General features: G+C 44.3%; 2 protein-coding genes across 6 annotated transcripts; one reads left to right on the top strand and one right to left on the bottom strand.

Annotated features, from left to right (window-relative positions):
* Positions 1-126: 126 nt before the first annotated feature.
* On the bottom strand, positions 127-13,410 carry Pps (protein partner of snf). 5 transcript variants are annotated; one of them, XM_076829807.1, is made up of 17 exons: positions 13,170-13,410; positions 12,684-12,821; positions 12,392-12,528; positions 12,062-12,322; positions 11,715-11,974; positions 11,460-11,622; positions 11,034-11,339; positions 10,210-10,959; positions 9,852-10,118; positions 9,599-9,769; positions 9,373-9,497; positions 8,887-9,272; positions 8,394-8,782; positions 7,774-8,259; positions 7,490-7,632; positions 4,293-7,382; positions 127-3,446 (listed from the first exon to the last, which is right to left on the bottom strand). In XM_076829807.1, the coding sequence occupies exons 3-17, from the start codon at positions 12,516-12,518 to the stop codon at positions 2,502-2,504; spliced, it is 7,869 nt and encodes a 2,622-aa protein (XP_076685922.1). In that variant the 5' UTR covers positions 12,519-12,528; positions 12,684-12,821; positions 13,170-13,410; the 3' UTR covers positions 127-2,501. The 5 variants fall into 5 exon arrangements, with proteins under 5 accessions (XP_076685922.1, XP_076685920.1, XP_076685925.1 ...); XM_076829805.1 differs by lacking the exon at positions 12,684-12,821 and having other exon boundaries at positions 13,170-13,409; XM_076829810.1 differs by lacking the exon at positions 12,684-12,821 and having other exon boundaries at positions 11,040-11,339; positions 13,170-13,409.
* A 1,123-nt stretch (positions 13,411-14,533) lies between these two features.
* LOC143377941 (activator of basal transcription 1) lies at positions 14,534-15,814 on the top strand. The gene is made up of 3 exons (XM_076829761.1): positions 14,534-14,884; positions 15,121-15,310; positions 15,389-15,814. The coding sequence occupies exons 1-3, from the start codon at positions 14,683-14,685 to the stop codon at positions 15,666-15,668; spliced, it is 672 nt and encodes a 223-aa protein (XP_076685876.1). The 5' UTR covers positions 14,534-14,682; the 3' UTR covers positions 15,669-15,814.
* The last annotated feature ends 18 nt before the right edge of the window (positions 15,815-15,832 follow it).

Raw genomic sequence — 15,832 nt, 5'->3', positions numbered from 1 at the left:
CTTACGATCGAAACAAAAACGCGTACTAGTACGGAGCCAAAGAAATTCCAAGTTTACGTTGCGATATACGACGTAAAATACATACATATGTATGTATGCATGTACAACATATATGCGATTCGAAAATACGGTTTATATAATTTTTATTGCGGGTATTATGGTTCATATGGTCGATTGGGGTATTCGTTTGTTGTTCAAAACGCCAAGTACGATAACTAAGAGATTATTTAATCTTCTATTATCATTTAACCAAAAACGTTGTATCAGAACGCATTCACTCGCAACCCATAAATGTAGAGTAGTTTATAGCGTGACCCTAGCTATCCTTTCAAATTCGTTGGAATTAATGCGGCACAAAGGTAGAGTGGCTATCGTCATCGTGAGTGAAGATCGCCGTACCGATATCGTTCGAGACTGAGGGGGATATAGCACTATGCATCACGTATACCTTGTATACTATGTAACAAGGGGGAAAAGCAACCAAAATAGCAAATTGTACATAATCCCTTTTATCGTTGAAATTAATAATATTAATATCAAGGACGATGATGACGTTGGAACTATAATGTAGTGGCAACGATCACGATGACGAGGAGAATAACAAACAGTACAGATCGCGCATTGTAACTTTGCCTCCGAGCAGCCACTGAGTAGGCCGTGCGTGCGAGAGAGCCTGACCGTCGGCGTTCTTTTAATTCGTTTCGAAAAACATGTGATCGCACACGGACGAGTGTCATACAAAGTAACGGGGTAGCGTGATACTCATGCGTGTGCGATCGTATGTTTTTCGATTCAAATTAAAAGGCGGTTGGGCTCTCTCACACGCACGGCTGACTCATGGTCTACTCAGTGGCCGCTCGGAGGCAACTTATAATGCGCGGTCTGTATAGGTATACTATATTTTGTAGTAATATAGTACAGAGCTAATATATGAAGTAGTAGATACAACACTAACAAAGTTGATAATACCGTTATACATACAATGAATTGCTATTGTGTCACGCTATTCGGGAACGTGTACAAAAAGTAAATGTAACGATAATTGATTCGTATAAAATAGATTCTAAAGGTATAGAGGATTATGTTTACAAATAGAGCGCGTCGTCTGTGTAATAATTAAGGTATAACTACGAGTAATGGAAAATCGCGCAAGGTTACATACCCTTGGATCGAAATGTTTGTTTCTCCTTCGAATATATGTATGCACTGTTCGTATAAGCCAGTATCAATTACTGCAAAACTTCCGATCGAGCCGTACTGCTCCAGTGGCGTACGCATACACCTATGTATTACAAAACGTGCACACCGTATTACTTGATGCATACGATCATCGCTGTAATATCCAACGAATTCTGATCGTTTATCGAGACTTTCTTTTATTTGCAATCACGACAGGGTCATTTATCGTGTCTTATTGTTAGCGGAGACGAAATAAAGCGGGAATAGGCCGCGGGAATTCGGTTCGGAAAGGTAATATGTAGCGGTAAACAACCGCGCGTTTAGTACGAAAATCAAGATGACATATGTGTGTACATACATAGGTACATAAATCCACGGGTACGTCGTACAAATAAAAAAAATTACTCGAAAGAAAATTTGAAATCCATATTTTGGTTAGCTTTTCGTCGTTATTAAATTCCGATTAAAATGAACAAATGAACATGCCTCGTATTATCGTGGTAGCTCTCGTGATACATTTATGTACGATAAAACAGTTTGCGTGTCGAAGAATGTACGATTACACCGTTGCATAAAGTTTAATCTTCTAAACGAACAACGTACAATGCCAGGGGGTATCGCATGACGTTCACAGATCGTTGGAAGAAACGCCGGTGTTTGCGAATTATCACCGTACGAACAATCAACGTGTACAAACGTGTTATTATGGTTGGAACAGCGAATAAACCATCGTCTCGTCGACATTGGTCGGTTGAGATGTATCCTTATATCTAACTTTACCTCTTTTGTGTGTGTGGGCGCGTGCACGCAACCGACGGTTGCGTACGCGACATGTATACACCGTATTACATAATATTGTTAACCCCCCGAGTAAATTTAAACAATATCTTACAGGATTTTCGATAAGGCTATATACACGCGGGGCGGGGGCTCGGAGGAGAGCGGTGAAGAACGTTCATTTCCGTCACTTTGGTATTTACAAGTTATATCGGCGAGTTTGAACGCTGTCGGAACACGGACACACCACAGAACCGATCGATTCTTGCGCGTTAGTAACACTAAACGTGAAACACCAAACTTTCTCCGGATTTGGTATAGAATCCTTTATCAACGCGTGAAAACGACCAATTTCCTTCTTTCCCTTTCTTCCCTTTCCGATCGTTTAGCCGCCAAATTCTTTGTTAGACAAAACGAGCACTGAACACATCTGTGCTTAATTCGGGAGAAATTCAATCGCAGCGTTCATGAGACAAAGGCGCGCATGTAACGTGCATGCTTTGGTCGTTGGCGAATAAACATTCGCCCTTCTCGTTGGGGAAAAGCTAATCGACCGAGTCCGACGGTCCCTGACCCCAGCGTGACTTTACTCTTGGTGTTTTATTTGGGGCGCAAGGCGAGGTGCCATCGTCGTTCACCTTTCGTTTCACGCTCAATATGATGCCGCTCTTTGGGACGAACTTGGACCGAGACGACGATATCGCGTTCGCCGCGTTATATTCAAAGTTTGGTGGCGTAGATGGGAAGGTGGGGGAAAAGTCCTCGTCTTCGAGGCCGGGGGGTTTCGGTTGCTCGGAGGCCAAGTGTCGCTTGAATGGTTCTGGGAAGGGACTCTTGTAAGACGTGCCCTCGGAGGAGGAATCCGTCGGCGAAGCTAAACCTGAATGATTCGTGGACATTGGTGGTATCATCATCGAAGAGGACGTTCCTACTATCGTTGGAAGAATTGGAGTTGTGGGTGGAGCAGCTGGCTGAGTAGGATTTTCAGTCGGTATGGCTGCTGATGTTGCAACTGACGCAGCCGCGACAGCGGCCAATTCTTCCTCCGCTTTCCGAATCAAGTCCAAGTCGCTCAACGAACTCAAAGTACCCTTGCTTTCCTTCTCCTTTGAACAAGTCTCTGGCTGATGGGTTATTTCGAGTGCGGGCTTCTCGGAACTCGACTTGGCTGATCCACTGACTGAAAGTTTCACGGGAGATTGCGTAGAATATTTTTCCGAGTTCTGGTAAATTGAAGAGTTGACAGTGGTTAAAAACGTGGCACTAGGTTTCGATGGTAAATACGGATCTACTTTCGAGCTTTCTTGTCGCTTGACGTTCGCCAGGATCTCTTGCAAATTCGGCGGTATCGTTATATTTGATACTTTGTCGAGAATCGGCTGCGTAAGTTTCGAAATACCCGGGGGTGGTGGTGGCGTAAATGATCTGGTGTCTGGAGGGCTGTACGCCTCGTCGCATTCATCGCCGACCGGTGGGTCCAGCCCTAAGCCCTGAAATCAATAGAAAGAACAAACGAAGGAACGATAATGAGTATCTTTGCAACACAGCTTCTATGCGTTACAAATAAATATATATATATAGACACAAGTGCCATTCCTCCTCTTTTCCTACGTATCTTGCTGAGTTTTACGTTGCCACGCGCACACGATTCGCTATTTGAAAGGAATTGATAATCGAATCGGGTATACAATCTCCCGGCCTTTCGCAAGCATTAATTTCTAATCAACACCCTCTCACCCCCACTGATTCTCTCATCCCTCGTCTCTTCCCCGCCGCCCCTTTATTGCTTTGCATTCAATAAGCGAATCGAGCGAGCGAAACCAGTTTCAATGGGAACGGAAGAAGAGAATCCTCGCGAGAATGGAAAGGAACGGAGCTACCAACAGATCTCTACCTCGCGTTGAATCTTCGACGCGTTTCACACGTTTTTCGCTCTCGTTTTCTTTGTTTCGTAAAATGATGACGGCGACGACGATGATAATGTGTACGCGATTATTCCGGCTGAGAGGTACATACTCCATACTTTTGCGCGTGTGTTTCCAATTGTTACAACACAACACGGAGAGATTCGAATCGGGAGAAGCCACGGCGCGTTCATTTCAGCGGTCATCTCGAGTTACGAAACAAGATTCAACGATTCAGCGAGGGATGCTCATATTCGCGAAGACACGTGATAGGAACGAAGAAAACTTTACGCGAGAAGTAAAAATCTGAGCAGCTCGAGGATAGGAATAGGATACCATGGATAAATAGAAATCAATTTTATTTACAATAGGACAATAGGAGAAACAATAACAGTCGATTTTGTGGAAGATAAATCTTGTGAAAATTCTCACCGGTAAAGTAGGCGTTGATTCACCGAGAAACGACGAACTAATGCTTTGTATTTGTTGCTTCTGTTCTTCGATTTGTCTATTTAACTCGTCCATCTTCCGTTGGAGTTCGCTCGAATTCTTACTGGAAGAATCAATACCGTTATCAATTGTCGCGTCGTCGACATCGTGCATGGACATCGACATCGACGACGATATCGGCGGTATCGTTGCGATTGCCGTGCAAGTGGAGAATGTTCTCAAGTCGAGATTTATTTGTTCCTCGTCCATCTGACCGGGACTGTAGGGTTCGTCACCATCGTCACCATCGTCACCATCGTCGTCGTTGTTGTCGTCAACATTGTCACCATCGTCGTCGTCGTCGTCCTCGTCGTCGTCGTCGTCGATGGGTGCTTTACCAGGTGAAGAGGTGAGGTCGATCTTGGAAGACAGTTCTGGAACGATTTTGCATATAGTCGCGGTATCGAACAATGTCCCCCTCGACATTCCTATATGAGCTCTGTTCAGGCTGTCCAGAGTTGTTTGCGTCACAGGATGTTGCTTTTCGTTTAGGGAGTCGCTGGTGCAGACGCTCCCGGCGGATTTGTGATAGGGGTTGGCGGTCGAGGATGAAGACGACGACGACGACGACAAAGACGACGAAGCAGCGATCGTTGGCGTCGCTATCGTTGTAGTCGTAGCTACAGTGCCCATCGCGGCACTGGAGCTGCTACTTTTATCTTTCGAAGCGGTCATCAACGGTGGGGTGTAGCTCCGATCGGTGTCCTTTTTCGTCACTTTCATCGGCACAGTCGAGGAAGAGGATGAGGAGGAGGATACGCCGGCGAAACGTTTTCTTTTATTGCGAACGATTATTCCCAGTAGTAGGTGAGGCCGGTGCTCCTCGAAGCCAGGACCATTCAAAGGTAAGAGAACCTGGGGTATTGTGCTTTGACTTGAAAATGGCATTATATAAAAGTCTTTGATATTCTTTGAAACATTGCCAACCACCCCGAGGCGACTTCTACTGTTCAGATAGCTATACAAGGTGATGTATGGAATCTTCTCCTCGTCGTTCGCGGCGGTAAGGCGAATCACTAGGATCTCCTTCGAACCAGTTTTCTTCATCTTGGAGATGTAGTCCCAAACAGTCTCGTGACTGATTCTACCGACAACGTCCACCGTATCGGGCAGATCGTCCATCAGATCTTTTGCGTGTCCACTGACCTCTTGGGCGGTGATAAAAAATTTCGCAACGTCTACCATGTTAACGAAACCCCGCCAAACCGTTTGCCATCCTCCTACTTTCGGAATGTCCCCCCCTCCTGCCCTTTCGACAGTGTCAGGCTGTTCCTGTTCCCTTTCTCTGTCCACTTCGTCGTTGATGTCCGGCGTTTTGATGGTAACCGTCGAAGTGGGCTCTCTGTCGGACACATCGGAATCGTTCCCGTCGATGGTGTTCGTAGTCGCTTCGTCCTCGATATGCCGCCAAAGCCGATCCTCGATCGGTTTCTCAGCCGATACCCCCGCCGGCGCCGTACCCCCTCCTCCTGCTGTCGATTCCTCTCTCTTTCTCTCCTCGTCTTTTTTATCAACGTCCTTTGATTCGCAATAAACAAAGCCGCCACGATTCCTCAAACTGTTCTCGCTGCTCCTGTGCCGTTCTCGTTCCCTTTCCTTCTCCTTCTCCTTTTGCTTGGTCTTCTCTTTGTTAGCCCCCCTTTCTCGCGCCTTTAATTTTTCTCGGTCTCTGGTTCTCGATCGTTCCCGGTCTCTCTCTCGGTCCCGTTCTTTCTCCTTTTCACGATCCCGTTCTCTTTCACGCTTGCTTTCCTTATCTCGGAGCTTCCTTTCCCTGCTCTTCTCTCTGGTCTTACTGTGTTCCCTGTCATCTCTGTCGTGCTTATGTCTACCTCTGCTGCCACTTTTGTCGCGTCTACCGTTTCCTTTTAAACGACTGCTCTCCCTCTCTCTCCCCCTCTCTTTCTCTTTATCTCTCATCCGGTCGTCCTTGTCCCTGTCCCTTTCTTTACCATCTCTTCTCCTCTTCTCGTCGATAATCTTTAATCTCTTCGAGTCTTCCCTCGCTCTCGACGACCACCTCTCCTCATCGTCGTCGTTTATTCTTTCCGCGTCCTTTTCCATAACATCCACGGTCAAAGCTATGCTGTCGGCACTGTTCAATGCTGTCACGATGTCCTGCACAGGAGTTTTCGGATCAACGTGATCGATGCCACCGTCGTTCTCGATAATTTGTTCACCTTTGTGGGTCTTGACGACGATAGACTTGGCCTGTGCCATTAAATCTAGCTCATTTTTCTTGATCATCTCCAACTGATGCTTCGTTTCCTTCTCTCGCCATTCGGCCAGTTCTTGGCTTGCCATTTCGTCGGGACTTAGCCTTACCACCGCGTCGGGTGTCAAAGATCTATCGGCAATTTTTCTAAACAGCGTTAAATTCTTCGTGTCCTTTATGTTGAATACGAGACTTCTGTATTTAGCCTTATATTTTGCGCCGGTATCTTTGAAATATTTATATAGTTCCAACTCGATATTAAAAGCCAGATCAGCGATTTCGTCATCGGTCAACTTCAAATCGTCGGTCTCTTTTATACGGCTCGATAATAATTCGGTCAGAGTTTTTCGTATGTTTAATCTGATAGGTTCGGTTTCAGGTCTTTTAGTCGGACTTGGCTTTATCTGTTGTTTCGACTGTGAGGTTGGCTGTTTTTCTACTTGCCTCTTTACAGTCGCCGCTTGTTTCGGCGAGGCTACACCTTGCTGTTTCGATTGTGTCTGAGCAATTGATTTTGGTGTTGCAGCCTTTAGTATCAAAGGATTCTTGCCTGGCTGAGTGAGCAGCGTTTGCTTCATTTGTAACACCTTTATGTTCGACGGTTGAGGTTGAGGTTGAAGTTGTTGTTGTAGTTGCTGTTGCTGCTGCGGCAACGGCGGCTGCTGTTGTTGTTGTTGCTGCTGCTGCTGTCCGCCAGTTATTAGCGTAAATTTTTTGTTTCCTGCAGTTAAAATCATTTGCTTCGAACCTGGTACTCTTGTGTATGTCATTTTAGGAAGATTTTGTCCTCTTCCAGGCGACATAAGCGTAGATTTTCCCTTAAATCACATTTTTGCATTGTTCAATGTACGTAACAAGGCACGTTTATCCGAATATGAGAAGCATACGTATCGCCGACGAGAAAAACTGGTGTATGTACACTTACTGTCCGGCCGGGAACCTGCGTCTGAATAGTCGTAATTGTTTTTCCTATTTGCATCGTACCAAGATTATTCGCCCCCACCACCTCGAATGTAGGATTCTCCTTTAACCATGTACGTAAATTTGATCTGGTCGGAGCATCAGCGCCTGGAATGTGAGAGATACTTGTGCGATTTCTAACGTAAACTTTAAGCAATTTTAGAAAGAGAATGCGAAGAAGCCTGTCTTTAGGTAAACTACTACACGAACACCGGCTACAATTGTGATTAATGGACATTATTGACTCACCAGTCAAAACCCTTCCTGTTTTTCTCTCAAAAACTATGATTCTAGCTTCAGGTTTCAGCCTGGTGGTACTATCGAACGGCAACGATCTTGTTCCTTTCGAACCTGCCGTTGCACTGCCAGGCACTGGCTTATCTTTGGTCAGGGTTTCTTGGGCGTGTGCGAGTATACACGCATCGGAACAATAAATGCTAGAGTTCCTTGCTTCTTTTTTACAGACAACGCACTGCATGCTGCTCGAATACGGTACACCACCGCCGTAATCGGAATCGGGAAGCATTAAAGACGATGTTTCTCCAGCAACTGATGTTTGACTAGGAGAGGTAAGATTCTTCGGAGCAACTGAATTATCCCCAGTTAGGGTATCCGGTTGAGCCCGTTGCTTTCCAGACATACCTTGAACGTTTGTCTTAGATATTACTTCTTCACTTTTCTTCTTCAAGCAATTTGGACAAACCCATTCTATTTCCTTTTCTTCCATCTGTTGCCCTTTAGAAGAAAGAAGATTAATATTTATAAACACACACGCACGCACGCACAAATAAATTAATATACAATCTACGTTAACGACGCTACACACGAGTAGCGCACGATATGGCACATTCGCGCACATATCTTCTTACCCATTGCCTTGCTAACATGCACGCATTTTCCATGGAACCAGTCCTCGCATACGTCGCAACAAATCATGAAGCGGTTATTGTGCGGCCGTTTACAGATGCACCAAAGCCTATCAGGATCATCCTCTGAATCCGAATTATCCTCTTCCTCCTCTTCGTCCTCCTCTTCCTCTTCCTCATCTACCTCCTCCCCCCTACCCTCTTGTTGTTTCTGTTCTCCTTCCTCCTCCTCCGCCTCCTCTTCCTCCTCCGCCCCCTCCGCCTCCTCTTCATCCTCCACTTCTTCATCTGCCTCGATTTCATCCTCGATTTCGTTCTCCGCATCGTGGTTTATATTAGAGCGCGTTTCATTCTTAGTGGATTGCGACAATCTTTGCTGCACGGGTTGCACACTGCGAATGTAAGAACAGAGGACAAGCAGAATTTTCTCAAGTTATGTCCCGAAAACATATGAATTAATGCTCGCCCGAAGATTCGTCTCGTCGTAAACGCTCACCTAATAAACTTCTGTGATCGTTTGGTTACTGGTTCGAACGTTTTTTGAGCAGATTCGACCTTTGCTTGTAACCGTTTACTCCTAGTAGCTGGTGCCTCGATGGGAGGCAACGTAATTATTCGTCCACCACGAATAATTTGGATAGGCTCCCTCTCCTCTTTCGTAAACTTTTTCACAGGATCCCTAGATACGCTCGCAGTCATCGCGGGTGTGGCTGACATAACCGTTGCTGTGCTCGTCATGGTCGTTGTTACCATTGCTGTTACCGTAGCAGTGGCCAATGATTTGGTTGCTTCTTGCCCGGATGTCAACAAAGAAGGAATGAGCATATTATTCGAGGCCAATGATTCGGGGGTTACACCTCCTCCTTGTTCGACGAGTGCGCCCTGTAATATTAAAACACACAACACCGAAACAAGTTAAAAAAGTTTAAGATAGAACGCAATTTTAAAGCTAAAGAACACAAGTTGAAAAAGACTTTCATACATGTTCAGCCAAGTCTACTCCGAGTTCCTCTTGTAACAACAATGCTTCTGCGAGTAGCTCCTCCTCGTGTTTGCTGGCTTCCATTTCCAATGTAGCTAGCAAATGTTCCTCGCCTTCTATACCACCTGTGTGACGTGTGTGCGTTTACGATTAATAGATAAAAATTGTGCAAGAAAATTACCAACAGAGGAACGAGAAAGTACGACGATTTCATTTTAGAACTCACCTGAATCTAGAGTAGGCTGTAACTCCTCTGCTACGTTAATTTTTATGTCCGTCTTGGTTTCATTTTCACTGTTTTGTACCAAGGATCCACTGTTTTCTCGATTGTCCGTAGTCGTGTGAGATTCTGCATGCGTACCGCGGTCGGAAGGCGTGGAAACAACGATAATACCACCTTTTGCCGTGATATTCGACAATGAATTGCGGTCCACGGTAACGTTAAAATGTGCGCACGTGTATAAAAATGCTAAACATACCTGAGCGACTACTCGATGATGCTGGCGATGACAACGATGGCAACGATGGCGCCACTTTCGTCAGAGAACCTCCACTACTCGAAGAACCAGCATTCGTAGACGGCGTTGTAGAAATCAGAGACGTCACAACGTTTTCTTGAATTTTCGAATCACCATTCGAACCAACGCGGCGTATAATGTCTGGAGTCGAGAAAAGAGCGGGACCTAGAGTGTCCACCGTGTATCCGGGTGATTTGCGATTTTCTTTCTTCGGATGCCTTTTCGCGCCTAAGATGAAGAAAAAAGTAAAACGTTTAGTCGAGACTATTTAACCGGACGAGTGTGGTAAGCGCTCATAATCGTTCTAATCTCAACTAACCATCTAGCACTTTGTTCTCTGTTGTTTTGAAAGAATCGACCTCAGTTTTCACAATAAGCTCTAAACCATCGGATTTTCTTTTCTCCTTTTTCATATCGCAAGATTTCAATTTCGATATAGCAACGGGCGAAGACACTTTTATCAACTGCTGTTGCTGCTGCTGCGGCTGCGGCTGTAGCTGTGGCTGTGGCTGTGGCTGTGGCTGCGGCTGTGATTGCGGCTGCGGCTGCGGCTGTTGTTGCTGATGTTGCTGTAACTGTAAAGTTTGATTCTGACTTGAAGCAGACTGTTGCGTTGAAGACACTTCCGGCATCGTTCCTTTCATTTGAGTGACTGGTACGTTGGACGTTATGGTTTTGGCAGTCATCGGTACTTGAACCAATTTGCCGTCTTTGGTTGTATAAAACTTGGTTCCCGTTTGACCGAGAAATTTCCCCTTAGGAAGCATCACTGGCTTCTTCGGGCCAATACTTTTGAGATCATTCGACTTCATAAGCACTTGCTTTTGCACAAAAGTCACTTTCTGACTGCTTTTCCCTTGTCCAGGCTTTGTAAGGATCATGTCGCCTTTAATCATATTTGCATTAATCAAATTCGCTTTAACTTGATTCGTCGTTTGTAGCGGTTTGTCGAATACAGCTGAAGCGTCTTCGTTTACGACTACAGACGATTCGTTACATTGCGATTCTTCTTTTTTTCTTCCAACAGCGGTCTTGAATTGCCTTTTACCTTTGGTCAGACTAAAACCTCCTAATGAAAAGAGAAAAGGCGTTTAATATATCGCGGAAATGTATGTAACGTGGATATTAATTGGAATATAGTACTGTTACCCGATTTTTCATCTTTCTCCGGACTTTTCATAGCATTCACGGCTGCTGCCATTTCCATGTCTAATCGACGAACTTGCTCCATGTCCATTTGCTTGTTAGAACCTCTCCTACGGGTAGCCGCCATACTCCCTCCTCGGGTGGTAAGACCCTTTCTACCTCCCCTAGCTCTTATACCGCCTCTTCTAGGGCCTCGCGGACCAAAATCGGAATCGTTGTCAGACGGTGGCTCGGAGTCGGACGACTCTGTAGACGACGATGTTGGTTCTTCTTCGTCGTCCTCGTCATTGGACCTCCCTTGGTCTGATAAAAGAAAAAAAGTACCAGTTACCGTGACGCTGCGCTCTTTGAGCAAACTGTAATACGATTGTGGGACTATAATCCGAATATATCGTAGTTAATTACGATACACATTATAATTACGTTTTCCAATTGCCTGATGTATCGCTCCTGTTAAATTCCTCGACGCCGGGTGCTGCCCGATGGATTTAGGTGTAGTCGTTATATTAACAGGCGTCCTCGAGTTGTTGCACGCGGCTACAGCAGCTGGTAGAAGATTCTTCCGCGGACGACCAACCGGTTTACCCTGAAACAAACGAAAGAAATATATGACGTGAATTGAGTGTCCTAATTCTGTTGCTAAACTCTGCGCGCTAATTATTCAAAACGTGGGCTCACCGCTTTTCCGATACCCTTTAACTTTGTTGCAACCGTAGCCTCAGAGTCGCCGCCGATGGGCGATGATGCGATGGTGGATCCCCGAGGGGCAGGTGAAAGTTGACGTGGGTAGAGCAAAGGATCGCCGGAAGTGGGTGAATCGGTACTAGGCAGTGGATCTCTTGGTTTTGGATCGGAAGGAGATGTTCTACTGGTATAGCAATGATCCAATTCGATGCTATGCCTAATGGAGTTTTGTTGTTCCTCCACTGTCAACATATCTGTGGGATATAATTGCAAAGGGTGAAGAGTAAAAGGGACAAGTTGGTCAACATTATTTTCAAGATGCAAAAGAAGGATATTAGTACCGAGCATCGCGGTAACGTTTTCTCCAAGAATTTGTTTCGCTTCTTCGCTTTGTAGAGCTGTCTCCAATCGTTCCAACTGTTCTGGGTCCATCTCCATAAAGGGATCAACCAAACTGCTCGCATCGGCAGCAGTGCTTCCAGAACTTACTGTAGTCGGTGTAAAAGTTGGAGGATCTACGGTTAGAGTGATATCCCCATTTTCGGTGTCAGTCTCCGCCTGTCCTAACCTGACAACGCTGACATTTGCATTGGACTGATTCACTGGAAATCAATAGGATTGACCAACATGCTGGATGTCGTATGGTTAATTCAGCGTCAAATACAACTTACTGATTAAACTTTGCAATGTTTCTTGATCAACAGATATCGTACCATCATCATTGACAACAATAATCAATGTGTCGTCCTTCCTCTCTGATCCGCTGTCTTGTGGTTCGATCACATAAGAGCTGGACATTTTTCTCAGCCTAAAGTAAAGATTACAGTATACATGTTTAATCGGGCCATCGCATAAAGTATGTAATAATGTAATAATGTTAGCATCCGGAAGAAGGAAAAATTACGACTGCCCTTGAAAAAGAATACCGAGTTGTACTGACATTCGAGCAAGCATCGAGCATACCGTAAGCGTAAGAGATAGCAGAAAAGCTCTGTTAGGTATGTTCTTGGTTACATAGAACTTAAACATTGTACTCGTGTCGGTACCAGCCGGGTCGGGCATTATCGGGAACAAGATAAACGTTACGTTAGTTGAAAGATTCTTGAAAAACCGCGAGAAACGAGAATGCGCACAGTTTAGGATGAGATGGAAAAACGTGTCGTGTCGGATCGAGTCGTGTCGTTCACATTTGTCGCATTACATATTACCTCCACTTTATGGATACGCGATCACGACTACTTTGAAAGGCCTCAATTGCCACGCGATTAATGCTCCGATATTAAATTGATATCGATCGATAGAAAGAAGGTTAAATACACAACACCTTTTATGCCACACTTTGTGAAAAACATAACGTTCACGGTCAAGTAAACAGTACCGCCAAGATGAGGAATAGTCGCCATTTTGTTTGAGTCAACCAAGTAACGTTCCCCGAAAGTTTTTGCTCACCCGTCGTTGTTTTCGTTGTAATAAAGTTATTCGAGCGGAGAATTATACTTATAAAACTTCTTCCGCGGAATCTTGGTGAAAACAACGTGTCTCGCGGAAAAGTTGAACTTGCTTCAGCGATACATCGTGTTACGAATGCACTTGTACCGTCGTGCATACACTGAGACGCTGCGCGCTTCTCGTTGCGCAACAGCAAGAACAGCAAGCAAGGCGGCAGGCGGCAGGCCCTGCAACGCGCTAAACGCGTGAACGCGTGAACGCCGAACGCGTCAGCTCTCATAATCGGCGTGGCCGCGGCCGGGCGGTTAGCGATCTTTGCAAAATGCGTGTCATCATCGTCGATTTTATTTATTCATGAGGATTTACTCGCTTCTATAGTTGATGTATTTTTCCATGCCCCTCGAGAATTATCTCGAATTCTTAATTTTGTCACTTTCATTGCTATACACATGTAAATAGATAACCAATCAAGCAAGACCCGATCTAATTCTTTCGTCGCTCTGGGCAAAAATGATTTTTGCCGCCCTTTATATTTAATTATAAATAATTATTTTAAAATATAATGTTTGACAGTGAGTGAATTTTTTTGTAGGTAGTTGAATAACAAAAGCGTTACCTACTTTTTACCGCTTTTCAAAAAACTTTACTTTTTTATTGGTTTCTACTTATTTTGATTTTCTCTTTCTACCAAATTTGCCGCTTTGGCCAAATTAGCCCTGCTACCTATACCTTTCGTTTTTCTTCCGCGTTACGTCTCGATATGTTTTGTGCAGGCCACATTTGACCCTCTAGCCACTGACCTGCGGCCCGCAGTTGTTTTAGTTGTAAATCTATATTAGAAATAAAAAATTCACCCCATAAATTACAATTCTCTGATTAGTATGTTTAAGTATTTACTACTATTGTGGCCCACTACTGGCCAAAAGTTGCTCAGCAATGATATATAAAGTACAAAATACTATAAAGTACACACACTATACATAAAGTGTAAAATATTTATCTAAGTTTTCATTAATAAAATTAAATATTAAGTTTATACATTCACGTCACTATATATAATATGCTTTTGAAAGATCGCGCGCACTAGACCTGAAAACGGCGGCTTCCGGCTCATTGGCCACACTGTCCCTGGACACGCTGTATCCCGGTGCGCTGCTGCTGTTGGGACCCGAACAGACCCTAAGGAGAGAGAGCGGAGGGAAAAGATGGGACTATAGTTTGTTGGGCAATATAAGCGATAAACTTGAAACGCCATCCTGTTTAAAACACAGAAAAAACAATTATGAATGAATGATCGCATCGATTATCATCGCGCGCCGCGGATTGTACATACATACTCAAGTATGTAGCATGCACATACATATCCAATTGTATGTTGCTTTTGCGTCACGTGTCGTTCGTTAAAAGGATGCGGGTGCCGTGCAAATTACGAATTCAATCAAATACGGAGCAGGCAAACGGGTTTTTTTTTAGAAGAAGAACGAAAAGTTAAAGGACCAAGAAAAATCCCATAATGGATAAAAATTCAGGGCCAATGGAAACCGTTGGAAACGCAGAATTCATAGAAAGTGAAAATGGACCGAACACAAAGAAGCGAAAGCGAGGAATTGTATATTTATCTAGCATACCGAAGTATATGAATATCGCGAAAATACGTGAATTATTTTCAGCGTATGGAAAGATTGGAAGAGTATACTTACAACTAGCGGTAAATGGTTAGTTGTCGGGAATGGATGAAATGCGGTGACCGTAGAAGACATAACCTTCTTTCATATTGCATAAATGGCTCGCACGGGAAGCCTATTTTTAAAATTTTTAAGATTTTTAAAATCCTATTGAAACGTGACAGTCGAGTTCGGAAGTATAATTAAGAATGTGATTCGTGTCTATGTACACGATGTAATAGCAGCCGTTGATCCGTTACTGCAGGTTATGTTTGTTATGTCTTCAGAACTGGGTCACGATGGAAAGACAAAGAACCGAAAGAAAGTTTGTGCGAAATCCTTTACCGAGGGTTGGATTGAATTTGAAAGTAAAAAGGTAGCAAAGTATGTTGCGTCGTCGTTGAATAATACGCAAATCTCGACTAGGAAGAAGAGTAAATTTTATGATGTCATATGGAATATAAAGTATCTGCCGAGGTAAGGAATCGCCGGAGATTTTAATGTTTTCAGGCTGACACGTTCAGAGGGCATGTCTGATTATGATTTCTTTATCAGATTCAAATGGATCCATTTGAGCGAACGTTTAGCTTACGAAAGGGCAGTGCGCAAACAGAGGCTCAGAACTGAAATCGCACAGGCTAAACGAGAAGCCAGCTTCTTCTCTCAGAATGTCGATAGAAGTAAGAAGCTGCGTCAGAAGCAGCAACAAGTTGGGAAAAGTACCTTTGTGCCACCTATGATAAAACAAAGGGACACAGATGCTGAGATCAGAAATATGAAGGAGAATGAATGCGCAACGGATAGGACAGGTTTCTTAAAATCTCTGTTTGGATGATACCCTGAATCGAAAGAAGGGAAACCTTTTCCTGCGAGAAGCGAACGTAACGTGCGAATGTAGATATTCATCCTTGTTTTCTTTTTCTCCGGAGGTAGAGGTGGAGGGAATGAAGAAAGAATAAAGCATACTACGTATTCGGACAATCCTTGTTTGCTGTATCT

Source organism: Andrena cerasifolii, chromosome 16 (assembly GCF_050908995.1).
Source record: "Andrena cerasifolii isolate SP2316 chromosome 16, iyAndCera1_principal, whole genome shotgun sequence".
NCBI classification, from domain to species: Eukaryota; Metazoa; Arthropoda; class Insecta; order Hymenoptera; family Andrenidae; genus Andrena; species Andrena cerasifolii.
This window is presented reverse-complemented; position numbering and strand designations above follow the sequence as displayed.